Genomic DNA, 13153 nt, shown 5'->3' on the forward strand with positions numbered 1-13153 from the left:
AAGTTTGTGATTGTGTGTGGCAATCATTCAAGCATTAAGACAGGAGTCACTGTATAACTTAGGAGTTCTGGACACAAGAACGTGAATAAACTAGGTGATAGACAACAGGCGTGCAACAATGCATGTATCCGTTACGATACGATGAACCAAACGATACCGTAACTCAGATGTGGTTATCACACGACATCAGCGGACATCCTGTTTTGATGCTGCTCCACTGTGGCAAAGGTTAAATCCCCGCAGGTGGAAGCAATGACCAGCTCCTGTCTCCATCCGTCTTAAGCAACATGCAATTTTACATGCAATTTACAGGGGGGTTGGCTCTGTGGAGATGGGCACTGGGTGTTCCATCTCTGCCGCCTGGGCCTCCATGGGGTGGAGGAGCCTTGCATCCTCCATCCCTGGACAGGGAGGTCCTGTGTCGGTGGGGCAGGGTTTGCTCTCCTTACATACAATGTCTGCGATTGGTTTTATTACAGTTATGATGATGTCCGCAGTAAGCTTATAGTTATTACAATTGTGTGTTATTGTCATTCTGTTTAGTATAATCATTAATAGTTTCATTACTATTACCACTAATATGTTTGGCTGTTTCATTTCAGTAATATCACTAAGGCTGTTGAATACTTCTCTCCATTGTGATCCTTTATAACCATCGTTGACAGTTGCTGATGTAGTCCTGTTTGTTTCTGTTGCTCTGCTATTGTCATTGTTGTTGTTGCTGTTGTTCTTGTCCTCTTTGTATTGTCCCCGCACCACCCCCTCTATTTTCTTTCTTCTTTTCTATCCCCTCCTGCTCTGGTCAGACCACTCCAAATATGCATAACAAACATACAAACAAACATACTCCAAAAAGGCTGCACGGCAACCGAGTGGTTAGCGCGCAGGCCTCACAGCTAGGAGACCCGAGTTCAATTCCACCCTCGGCCATCTCTGTGTGGCGTTTGCATGTTCTCCCCGTGCATGCGTGGGTTTTCTCCTGGACTCAGATTTCCTCCCACATTCCAAAAACATGCTAGGTTAATTGGTGACTCCAAATTGTCCATAGGTATGAATGTGAGTGTGAATGGTTGTTTGTCTATATGTGCCCTGTGATTGACTAGCGACAAGTCCAGGGTGTACTCCGCCTCTCGTCCGAAAACAGCTGGGATAGGCTCCAGCACACCACGTAACCCTCGTGAGGATAAGTGAAAATGAATGAATACTCCATATAACAGGGAGGGTGTCGCTTACACTTTCCCCTGGCAGAGCAAATCTGTTTAGCATGTGAGGACATGTCCTGGCTGGACCCCAATGGCTGGACAGGACCAAAAAACTGGCAAACTGGCTGTGCACATTAACCGTGGAAATAATTAACACTTGACAAGTTTGACTGAAATAGCGAATCTGAACATAATGGGACAGGGCATGTCCGACCCTTAAGCCCTTACATTTTACAGTATGTGGCCTTGCCACAGAATGTGCAACCATTCTTCAGCGTGTCCTAATCAAGTAAGAGAACCACCATCATCAACTAAGAATATACCCTCATGTTAGAATGTGAAATAATGGAAATTACATTAAATAGTTTACTTTTACAGAGTAGAAAGGGAGAATAAAGGAAATACGTTTTATTGACTAGACTTGAGCAACTTGTAATCACTTGCGAGTAGACAGGGGCATGTCGGCCTATTTAAGGTACATGATTAAAAAATGACCATAAAGATAAGCCATTCTGATGAAGTGTCAAAAAAGTGATAAAACTCAATCTTCAATGTATCATGATGTCCTTGTATATGAGGGTCACCAAAATTAAGCCTCTGATGAGTGCAGTATGAAAAATGCAGTGGAACTGAATACCAATTACCTTTCCTAAACTCATTTTATCCCCTGCAGGTTCTCTATGGCATCCAGAGCCAGATTCCCAGCACACACTAAATTGCCTTCTCGAAAAATGATTTTGTAAAAACTGAATGACAACATTTTGCGACACATCCAGTGGGGTTTAAATTTTTTTTAGGTGTCTGACGGTCACAATAAAAACAGCATCTCATGTCTCTCAAGTAGTATCAAATATATTAAGTAGAAGTTTTTATTTTAAAAAATAAATATAAATATTTAGTTTAGTGGTATTGACGTAATTGGAAAGAGACAGAAAATGACCCAGATGAGACAACAAACAGTTTAAACTAAAAACATGTCATTTGAAGCATTTGAATAGAAAAAAAAATCAATGGCAACACATTGTATTTTTTTTTTTTAATTTACTTTTTTTGCCACTCTCACGAGGAGCATCCCCCGGATGGCATGTAAAATGCTGACTCCTCCTCTCACTAAGGAAAGAGTGAGAGTATATCGATAATCCTTTGTATTGAGATATATTAATGTTTCACCACACTCCTCGTATGGATGGTTAATGAACAAATCATATCAGTCTCCTTCCGTACTCTAACGAGTGCCATATGCTAAAGAGGCATTCAAGAGCACTGCAAATCTTGCATCTCTGTGTGGAGTTTGCATGTTCTCCCCGTGCATGCGTGGGTTTTCTCCGGGTATTCCGGTTTCCTCCCACATTCCAAAAACATGCTAGGTTAATCTGTCTATATGTGCCCTGTGATTGGCTGGCGACCAGTCCAGGGTGTACCCCGCCTCTCGCCCGAAGACAGCTGGGAATGGCTCCAGCATACCCGCGACACTGGTGAGGATAAGCGGTAGAAAATGCATGAATGGCTGCAAACAAGTTGCAAGTCCCCAAACTTAAATTAAGAATATGAGATTGTAACACTTTATTGTAATGTAAAGGTCGGAACCCTTAACAGGTGTTGCTGAGGGAATGGTTTAATAGAGACACACCACAGAAAGTGAGCTGAGTATGTGTACTGATGATTGTACCTGCTTTTTGCAATAAAGTCCATTCATTTTTGTATTTCACATTGTTTTCTCCATATCAAACTATAATTAATTATAGTATATATAGAATTATTCTCTATAAAATGTGTTGTGCGTTCATATTTTTGGGTGTCTGGAACTGATTCATTGGATTTACATTAGTTATTAACATGAGTTCTGCCTATTTGGAACACATTAATAAAGAAAACCAAGGTTCCACTGTAGAATGATATAATACCACTTCTCAATTAACAAATTAAAAATAACGGGGGTTAAGAAGCAGACTACAATAACAGTTGGGACAGAGTCTCTTCAGAGTTAGACTGCCGACACATTTCTTGATATTGTCTTATGGCTTTCACCATTTAACCAGCTTCGGTAGAACCGGCAGCCAAATAGAATTAAGGAAGCATTAAAAACCCAATGAGCCTAATAATTAAACTTTAACATAGAACATAAAGCACACAGACACCCACAAAAGCTCTGTAGGCAGCCATTAGAACAGTGGGACCGCAAGGGCTCATAAAATTGTAGACATTTCAACTTTGGAATCCACATTACACCGCTGTTTTACTAATACAGTGGAAACTTGGTTAGCGTCATTAATTCGGACCACAGGATACGACTGACCAAAACAGAAGTTATCCAAATACATTTTTGTGTACATCCAACAAATGAGCCCCAACTGCCAAAAATTTTGTATTTTACAGTTTTGCATGCACAAAATAATGGCACATGGCACATACAGTATAGACCAGGTGTCACCAACACGGTGCCCGCGGGCACCCGGTCGCCCGCAAGGACCACATGAGTCGCCCGCGGGCCGTTTCCAAAAATAGCACATCTCATAGAGAGCTGCGTCTAAAAATTAATTTTGTTCTGTTGCTATTATTTTTTTAATCACACTTGTATGTATATAGATTTAAAAAATACTATCTTAAAAATACTTTAAGGTTAACGCACACAATATTTACCTATGGGCAGTAAAGTAGAGCTTGTGGGATGTGGAGAGTAAGCTAGCGGGCGCTGTATGCACTTTCGTACCCCAAAAACATGGCAGAAAAAAGAAAGAAAACGTATCTCTTTCACAGTGAATGGGAAGAGGAGTTCTTTTTTACGACTGTAAAAGAAACCTGCGTGTGTCTGATTTGCGGGACGACCGTGGCGACAGCAAAACGGCACAATGTGGAGAGACATTTCAATACGTGTCACAAAAGCTACCATGATAAATATCCACCTGCAAGCGCCCTACGGGCAGAAAAAGCCCGTGAGCTAAAGACCGCTCTGGGTAAGCAACAGTCTTTTTTTACGAGGCCGGCCAAAAACTCACAAAAAGCAACCGAAGCCTCGTTTAGAGCTACACATTTTCTGATCAAGAAAAAAAAGGCATTTACAGATGGAGAAGTTGTCAAAGAAGCGATGTTATTAATTGCTAACACTGTATTTAAAGACGAGAAAAATGGAAGCGACCTAATCTCCACTCTTTCCGACGTCCAACTGGGGGCATCTACGATGGCAAGACGAGTATCAGCTATGTCCAGTAACTTGGTCGATCAGTTGGAGCAGGATCTGGCGAAGTGCAAGTGGTTTAGCCTCCAGTGCGATGAGTCCGTGGACAGCAGCAGTACAGCGCAGTTATTGGTTTTTATCCGGATGGTGTTTAATGATTTCTCCACAAAAGAAGAACTCCTGACACTACTGCCCTTAAAGACAACTACGAGAGGAGTTGACATTTATAACACGGTGAAGGAGTTTTTCGTGCAGAAAAAGGTGCCATTGGAAAAGCTGGTAGCGGTGACAACAGACGGGGCTCCTGCTATGGTCGGCCGACAGACAGGTTTCATCGCTCACTGTAAACGTGACCCAGACTTCCCCAAATTTCTGCATTACCATTGCATCATTCACCAGCAGGCGTTGTGTGCGAAAGTGATCGGCTTTGGGCACGTGATGACTCTCGTTGTGAAAATCATAAACAACATCCGCTCCAAAGCAAAGCAGCACAGGATTTTCAAGGTACTATTAGAGGAGATGTCAGCAGAATATGGGGACCTACTGCTACACACAGAAATCAGATGGCTCAGCAGAGGACGAGTTTTGCATCGTTTTTTGTCTCTTTTGCGTGAAATCAAAGAGTTCATGCAGTCCAAAGGCGAAGATGTCTCACTGCTAGAGGACACAGAGTGGACACTTGACCTTGCATTTTTGGTGGACATTACTGGGAAACTAAACCTCCTGAACTGCCAGCTGCAAGGCAAAGGTAAGACTGTTGTCGATATGATAAGTGCTTTAAATGCATTTAAAGCCAAAATGAATGCATTCTCTGCAGATTTACAGAGAAAAAAAGTTCTGCACTTTCCCTCTGTGCAGTCAGTGCTGAAAGACAATGCTTCTGCATCTGAGACATTTGAAAAAGTGGCAGAAAAGTACATTGAAGTAATAAACAGACTTGGGCAAGAGTTTGAGAATAGGTTTTGTGACCTTCATCAGCTTGAACCATGTGTGTTCTTCATTTCCAACCCTTTCATGAATGGGGACACAGCATGCTTTGCTGAGCAGTTAAGTGCAACGTTCAACTTGGATGCTGGACAGGTGGAGATTGAAATTATAACATTGCAAAATGATCTCCATCTCAAAGCCTACCAGGCTGCACCAAACTTTTGGCGCCTTGTTGACACAGAGAAGTACAGTGGAGTATGCACAGCAGCCATGAAGGTTGCCAGCCTGTTTGGCTCAACCTATCTCTGTGAATCAGCATTTTCTGACATGAACTTCATCAAAAACAAACACAGAACACGCCTCACTGATGCACATCTGAGAGACTCACTCACAGTTGCAGTGTCAAGTTACACACCAGATTACAACACACTGGTGAACAGCATGCAATGCCAGTCTTCCCACTAACCAAGGACGGATACCAGATGTAGTCAGTGACAACATGGTAGTGCCATGGCAAAGTTGAATTAAAATATTGAAGAATTGTGTTCAATTTAAAAGTGTGTTCATGACATTTAAAAGTTATAATTTTGTTAAACATAACACAGACTTGGCCACTAGTTCAAAATGTGAAATAAAAAATGTATTACATATTTAAAAATATGTAAGTTGATTTTGTTTAACATTACATAATTGTTAACTTTTTGAAACATGTTGCAACATAGTTCATGATTTGTTAACAGGGCATGTCAGTGGCTTGTGCAAATGGGATATTTTTTGCTAAAATGTAGTGATGTAAGTGATCATCTGAAAATGTAACAAATACTGTGATTAATAGAGATAAAGTGTTGAATATTGATATCTGTTTCCCACCTTGTTGTCATTTTTGATAATCATTGTTAGAAATCATTAACATGATCAGTGTCTTTACATAGGTGAGTATTACTAATCATTATAAATAATGTATAACTAAAGGCAAACTGAGCAAATTTGTTATTTCAGAAGAGCGTATCAAACTGGTAGCCCTTCGTATGATTCAGTAACCGTGAAGTAGCTCTCAGTTTCAAAAAGGTTGGTGACCCCTGGTATAGACATTATGTAACCGAAACACACACTAACCAGGGTGGACGCCAACCAATATACCACTGCATACATTTTCTTCCACTATACTGTGGCCTCTATACAGTATATCCTGTATGACTTTCAAAACATTGTATACTGTAGGTTAGGATAAAATGATGCTATGAAAAATTAAAAGGGTTAGAAAAAATGTTTATTATCGATTCTGCAGCTAAAATTTCTGCAGGGTCAACCTTGCTGTGATGCAGCGGCGTTAACTGCTGTGTGATCGTGCCACAAAGTTAATTAAGAAAAGAATGTCATTTAGTTGGTAGTATAAGCACTGGCTATCATTCACAAAGTGCTTCAGCAGGCACAAGATCATTCAACTCACTCTGTCAGACATTTTGTTTCAGTGGTTCCTGTCATAGCAAACCAACAAAAGCAACATTTATCAGGCTGAACAGTAGTTGCAATGTGAAAGTTAATTAGTTCCAGAACCAACCACAATAAGTGAATTCCCGCTAAGTGGGATTTAATATGTTCGTAGTAAGAGCATCAAAAATGTTTATGACTTTATGTATACAGTTTGTAACATTATTACAGCCATACAGGCATGAAATATCACCCAATAGTCACCTTTTCATTCATTCATTCATTTTCTACCGGGCTGCTGGAGCCTATCCCAGCTGTCTTTGGGCGAGAGGTGGGGTACACCCTGATTGACTGGTCGCCAGCCAATCACAGGGCACATATAGACAAACAACCATTCACACTCACATTCATACCTATGGACAATTTGGAGTTGCCAATTAACCTAGCATGTTTTTGGAATGTGGGAGGAAACCGGAGTACCCGGAGAAAACCGACGCATGCACGGGGAGAACATGCAAACTCCACACAGAGATGGCCGAGGGTGGATTTGAACTCTGGTCTCCTAGCTGTGAGGACTACGCGCTAACTACTCGACCGCCGTGCCACCCTCTAATAGTCACATTTACACTCCTATTTTCTTTGTTTACACCACATTACACAAGCTACAAGATCACTGCAAGGACATACGACATGGCAGTCGCTAGCATAGCAAGCTACCGAGCCAACTCGTTAGCTTCCACAATTTATTACAAACTTAAGTCATTGTTTCAAACGAGGGGTGGGGGGGCAAAAAAAACACAGTACACTTACTTACCACTTCCACACAGAATGAGAGGAGAACCCTTCTTCACTCTATCCATGCAGTGTTATGGTAATGTAACGTAATGTAATGTCTCATCAGTGTAACATTACTGACACCTAGTGACCAGACTACTACATATAACTTTTCTTTCAATATTTGTTGTCTAATATGAAAAAAATTTTTTAGCCCTTGCTAAAGTTTATGGTCACTAAAATGAGTGAAGTAGCTGGACCAAGTAAAAAGGCAAAAACATATCACTTCCATACGGAATGGGAGGTGGACTTTTTTTTCCACAATGTCTTTTTCGAAGTGCGTTTGCCTGGCTAACCTGGCTATCAGCAGCTACTGTCCGGACTATGCATCCCTGGCTGATTCAATTCAGTGCAAGTCATCAAAGTAAACTCAGGGAATTACAAAAAATGTTAATAGTTAATTATGTGTGTTTTGCAATATTGGCTCATTTGGTTATGTAAGGTACATCAACATACATTGTACGTACAAATAATCCTCAATACATTTGAAAATAAATAGATGTTTTGCATTTTTGTAGTGGGTAGATCATTTTGACTCGGTCATTTTAAAAGTAGCTCGCATGCTGAAAAAGTGTGAGCACCCCTGGTCTATAACAACTGCAGCACAGCACACACATGAACAGCAAATGAAGGCAACGGCCATTTAGGCATGTGTCAGGGGGCTATTAGGTGTACAAATACACATATTTGTGTGCATGGCAAAGATGACAATGATTCAGAATGTTATGTCACCAAGTCCTCAGGGTAGCTATTTACATAGTAGATTAAATTCATTAGCCTCATCCAACAGAGCAGTCTGTTTTTCACGTCTATTAATTTAGCATAAATTATAGAGCACTCATTTCACACAACATACACACTACTTAACAGACTCTAATGGGAGTGTGTGTGTTTGCAAACACTGAATAAGGAGGTTAAGAAAGACAGGAATGGTGGCCTTAATGTGGTTATACATAACTACTGTATATTTTAAAAAGTATTCACTGCAGAAGGGAGAAGTAGAGCAGTCTTTTGCAACTCTGACACACCGTGTAGGTTGTGAGCAGAGACCCTGAAGAAAATTACATAACATTATACAGTATACTGAACACAATACAACAAATAATGTTTTGGCTCACCTGGCATTACCTAACCTTTTTCCTGCTAAGCTCTTTCACTCCCAGTACTGTAATACCAACAGTGCACTCATCATTGCAATTCTGATACACACACAGCAAAGGGGCTTTTAGCAAAATCAAACATAATTCATTTCCATACAACTGTAAAAGTCAGACAAAGTTATGCCATCATAGTGATAGCATCTGTACTGCAGGATAAATCACATTGCTGTCGAATGTACACCAAGAACCCGCTTCTAATTTCTGAACAGTAGAAGGGAGCGAAGGGTACCACAATAAATCAAGCATCGTCAAGCACTGAGGAGCATCAACACTTCCTACTAAGGTCAAAGGGCACACTACCTACCAGCATTGACAATGGCATCCAACTCCAGGACGGTAATGTCTCCTTTGTAGAGAGATACTTTATCGCTCAGCCCTCCTCCGCTTGTTTCAAGCCTCCCTTCTTCTTCAGCTAAAATTGAAAATAGACATTTCATGATAGTATTCACAATGTACTGCAGTATTTCTGTCACAGAGTATGGTGTGCAGGTTCCACAACTGATTGGCAATAAGTTAGATTTCTGTATCAGCTTTCTTGCATGTTGGACAATGAACTACTTAATGTGTTGGTCGCTGGGTTCAAAGGTCAGTAACATATTAAACTACAATTAGCGCTATCGGTCCAATTAAGTACAATCGTGTAGTACAAATGCATCTTCTCTTACCATAGTTTTCTTCTCTCCAGGTTGGAATCTTGTCCAAACTTATATAATCTTGACGACGATAGCCCTCCTTGCGTCTCTCCTCGCGGTCCATTTGGAGAAGTCTCTCTGTTGAAGAAGAAAACAATAAACAACATTATAGCACAAGAATAGAGACATGCTGTATTGTGCTGTGTTGTACTGTGACAATGACAACAGTTCATACTATTGATTTTCTGTCTAGCAATATCCAAGAATTGGTAAGGACCACCCATTTGAACACAAGGACTCTGGTTGAGTGGCAGCCCTGCTTATTTCAACAATTATTTGAAATAATAAAAATGTACAGTATATAAGGTTTATTTTTTTCCCCAAAGCAAAAGGTATTTTTTTTTTGCCTTGACTCCCCCCTTTAAGGTCATTGGAGAATATTTTGTTTTGAAAATGTATCGCATTCGGGTCAATATGATACTTTTTGAAACAATTCCATAAAGAATATAATGGAACTATAGATTGCTCGAATGACTATGGGGAAAACAGTATAAATCAATTAATCATTGATTCCTGTTCTGGACACCTGTTAAGCATTCAGCTCCCTTGTGTACCTATTTGTGTCTGTTTATCCAAATATCAACTTTTTGGTTCCCAGCGGACGAGTGCCCACTACTCCTGCACACTTAACTTATTCAATACCAAATACGTATTTGTAAGTCGTTATAAAACCGAATGTTTGATCCCAAATACGTATGTATATTTCTTTTATGGGTTTTCTTTGTGCAAGAGACAAAAATATGTGATGATGTAACTGCACACTACAATAGGTCACCATTTAAAGGGGACCTGTTATACTTTTTCCACTTTTCTGACCAGTAAATATTGTTAGAATGTTGTATTGTCACGTTAAACCACTGCCAAAGTTTCAGATAGAAGTTTGAAAGAAGTTTGGGATGGCTTTTAACGCTTGTTTTTTTTTTTTTCCCTGACACTGGCTTACTGTGACATTACAGTGAGCCAGACTTCCTTATAAGGATGTGCCCGGGTACAAGCTGTACAAGCTATTAGCTGTACAAACTGAGTGGGACCAATGACAGCAAAGTGGAGGCACGCAATGGGTGGAATAAATCCAAACATTTTGGAAATCCAAGGAAATACAGGTGGAAAAGGTGCAGATTGTGGAAGATATAAAAACCTTACTGTGTGGATTATTGTGAGCTGCTCTATAGGAGTCCACAACTCAATACGAAGGGCCAAAAATTAACATAATACGCCCTCTTTAAGCCATAAAAATGGTCACAACGTGGCAGAATTGCATTTGATAAGAGCTCGGCATGGATTTTTTTGCATGTGAAAACAGGAGGGCGTTAGAGAGCATGGAGTGTAGCGTGCAGAAGATATGCATTCATTCATTTTCTACCGCTTATCCTCACAAGGATCGCACGCTGTAGCCTATCCCACCTGACTTCAAGCGAGAGGCAGGGTACACCCCGGACTGGTCGCCAGCCAATCACAGGGCACATATAGACAAACAACCATTCACACTCACATTCATACCTATGGACAATTTGGAGTCGCCAATTAACCGAGCATGTTTTTGCAATGTGGGAGGAAGCCGGAGTACCCGGAGAAAACCCACGCATGCACGGGGAGAACATGCAAACTCCACACAGAGATGCCCAACGGATATTCAAATCCACGTCTTCCCAATCTCCTGACTGTGTGGTCAACATGCTAACCACTCTGGGGTTACATTTGTAAATACATTTTTATTTTTATATAAAAAAATATTTGTTTGTATTGTTTATGTTGTGGTCTAGTTTAGATATTTGAGCTGTCACAAAATTTGTGTCAAAGTGAAAGTTATGCTTGATATGTATCTTTTCACAAAAAGCTGTTTTCGTCACTTTTCTTGCTAGGAAATGATTCTGATGACTAATCTAAGACTCGTCTAATCTTTCTTTAGGTAGGTTCCATGTTCATAGCCATAGAAAAATCAATCAAAATTGTCTACACTAGCCGGTACTGAAGGTCTTGGTCTTGGCTGAGATTGAATGAGAAGAAAACATGAACCACAATGTGCACATAATAAAACATCTTAGTTTTATGATTATAGGATAATTTAATATACTTTGGGGGTGAAAGCAAATATTTACAGAAGTGCATGTTCTCCTTAATGGTCTCTTCACGAATGTACACATATACACCAACACTACCAGGCTGGTGTAAAGTTCACTCGCTCAAATGGGCTGTAGCTTCAGTTTTAAAACTTTATTTATAACAAGTGGGAGGATATGGTTAAATGTGATTGGTATGCTCTTTTGTATGCTCTATATGGCATACAAGGAATAATCAGTAAAACAATACTGATAATTTTACACAAATACAATAATCAGAAATCAATAAGAAAATAATGGGAGAGTTAGTACTGGGGTAAATGGGTGTAGTAAAAAAGTATGAGGTAGTATCAGAAAAAGAAAACATTAAATCAGATTTACTTTGATGTCAGTTCCATGCTGTTTCTTGCTCCACATGAAGATTGAATGATAAATAATGAAAAAAAAAAAAAATACAACTACGTAAAACGAGGTCACAAACATCAAGTACTTCCAAACACAACTGATGGTACAGAGGTATGCGTGTAAAAGATATGATCAACACATAAAAATCAATATATATTTTTAAATTTAAGTTTGCTTATCCAAACACCGTTAAGTATTGCTAGTAAACCAGTAATGATTAGCCACGAATTGCACTTGCACGTCTGACTAGTTTAAACATCTAAGAGGGGGAAAGGCATATAGCAATTATCTCCACGATTGCATGCTACCTTTTTGTCATTGTGTTAGCACAATAGATGTTTGTACATTCGTGGGAGGCACTGACAATACATAGTATTTTTTTGCAATTACTAAAAGAAGCTATTATTGCTGTGCTGTTCGCACATGTGGACTGTGTTTGCTAGGAGAGCCAGGTTCGACGTGCAAGTCCACCATGGCGTGACTCCGACAGGTGAATGATAAAGAAATTGGCACCTTGGTTCCAAAGCTAAATAACAAGTACCCTGGGGGCAACAGGACAGCGTGACTGTCAATGCAAAACACGCATTACGTGTAACCATGCAGACGCAGCATCCTCACGTGTCCACTTGGATGTGTGGAATTAGGGACGAGATGGAAAGTAGTTTCGCAGGCTGCAAGAGTGTCTGTCAGTGTCAATGGATAATAAGAATTCATGCTTGTCTGGCTGCAATAAAGAGCAGGATATTCCCATTCCACCCTCAAAACAAGCCTTACCTTTTTCAGTCTTCCAATCCTTTTTCTTTTTGCTCATGCTTCCGGAATGATTATTCTTCGGGTGGTTGTTTTTTGACTGTGGCAACCCCAGGCTCACAGTGAATAGTGTTCCGTGCAATAAAAGAGAAATGTAAAATATGACAGCCTTTAGCCGCTTCTCTCACCTGTGAAGCTGTCAAATTTCTATAGACCTCACTCGGCTCAACCTACCATGAATGCGGTGTAAATTATGGGTACGAAATACAGCAATGTGATTGGCTGTTACGTACAGGGAAGTGGGGTTTTGATTCGTTGAATTTTTGAGTCAATTAAAAAAATGTCTCCGCCCTAGACATGCCTGGTAGGTTGTTTCCGGTAGTCCGGCTTCTGGTTTGAGGGGTTCTGCAAAGACTGCTGGGTTGATATTCACTTAAAACATAAAATACGCCAAAATACAAATACAAAAATATGTATTTTATTTGTTTATTGTTATTTTTCATTAATTTAAATATAC

The 13153-nt window shown here is 40.1% G+C and overlaps 1 protein-coding gene across 2 annotated transcripts in view; it reads right to left on the minus strand.

Moving 5' to 3' along the window:
* macrod2 (mono-ADP ribosylhydrolase 2) overlaps positions 1–12865 on the minus strand; it is a 452466-nt gene extending 439601 nt beyond the window's left edge. For both annotated transcript variants that reach the window (XM_058058340.2, XM_058058339.2), the window contains exons 1-3: positions 12661–12865; positions 9395–9499; positions 9034–9141 (exon numbers count right to left, since the gene is read on the minus strand). In XM_058058340.2, the coding sequence (XP_057914323.2) occupies positions 9034–9141; positions 9395–9499; positions 12661–12697 (250 nt within the window). In that variant the 5' untranslated portion in view covers positions 12698–12865. The remainder of the gene's footprint in view (positions 1–9033; positions 9142–9394; positions 9500–12660) is intronic.
* Positions 12866–13153: the final 288 nt, after the last annotated feature.

Source organism: Doryrhamphus excisus, linkage group LG20 (genome assembly GCF_037039965.1).
Source record: "Doryrhamphus excisus strain RoL-2023G ecotype Guam linkage group LG20, RoL_Dexc_Guam_v1.1, whole genome shotgun sequence".
NCBI classification, from domain to species: Eukaryota; Metazoa; Chordata; class Actinopteri; order Syngnathiformes; family Syngnathidae; genus Doryrhamphus; species Doryrhamphus excisus.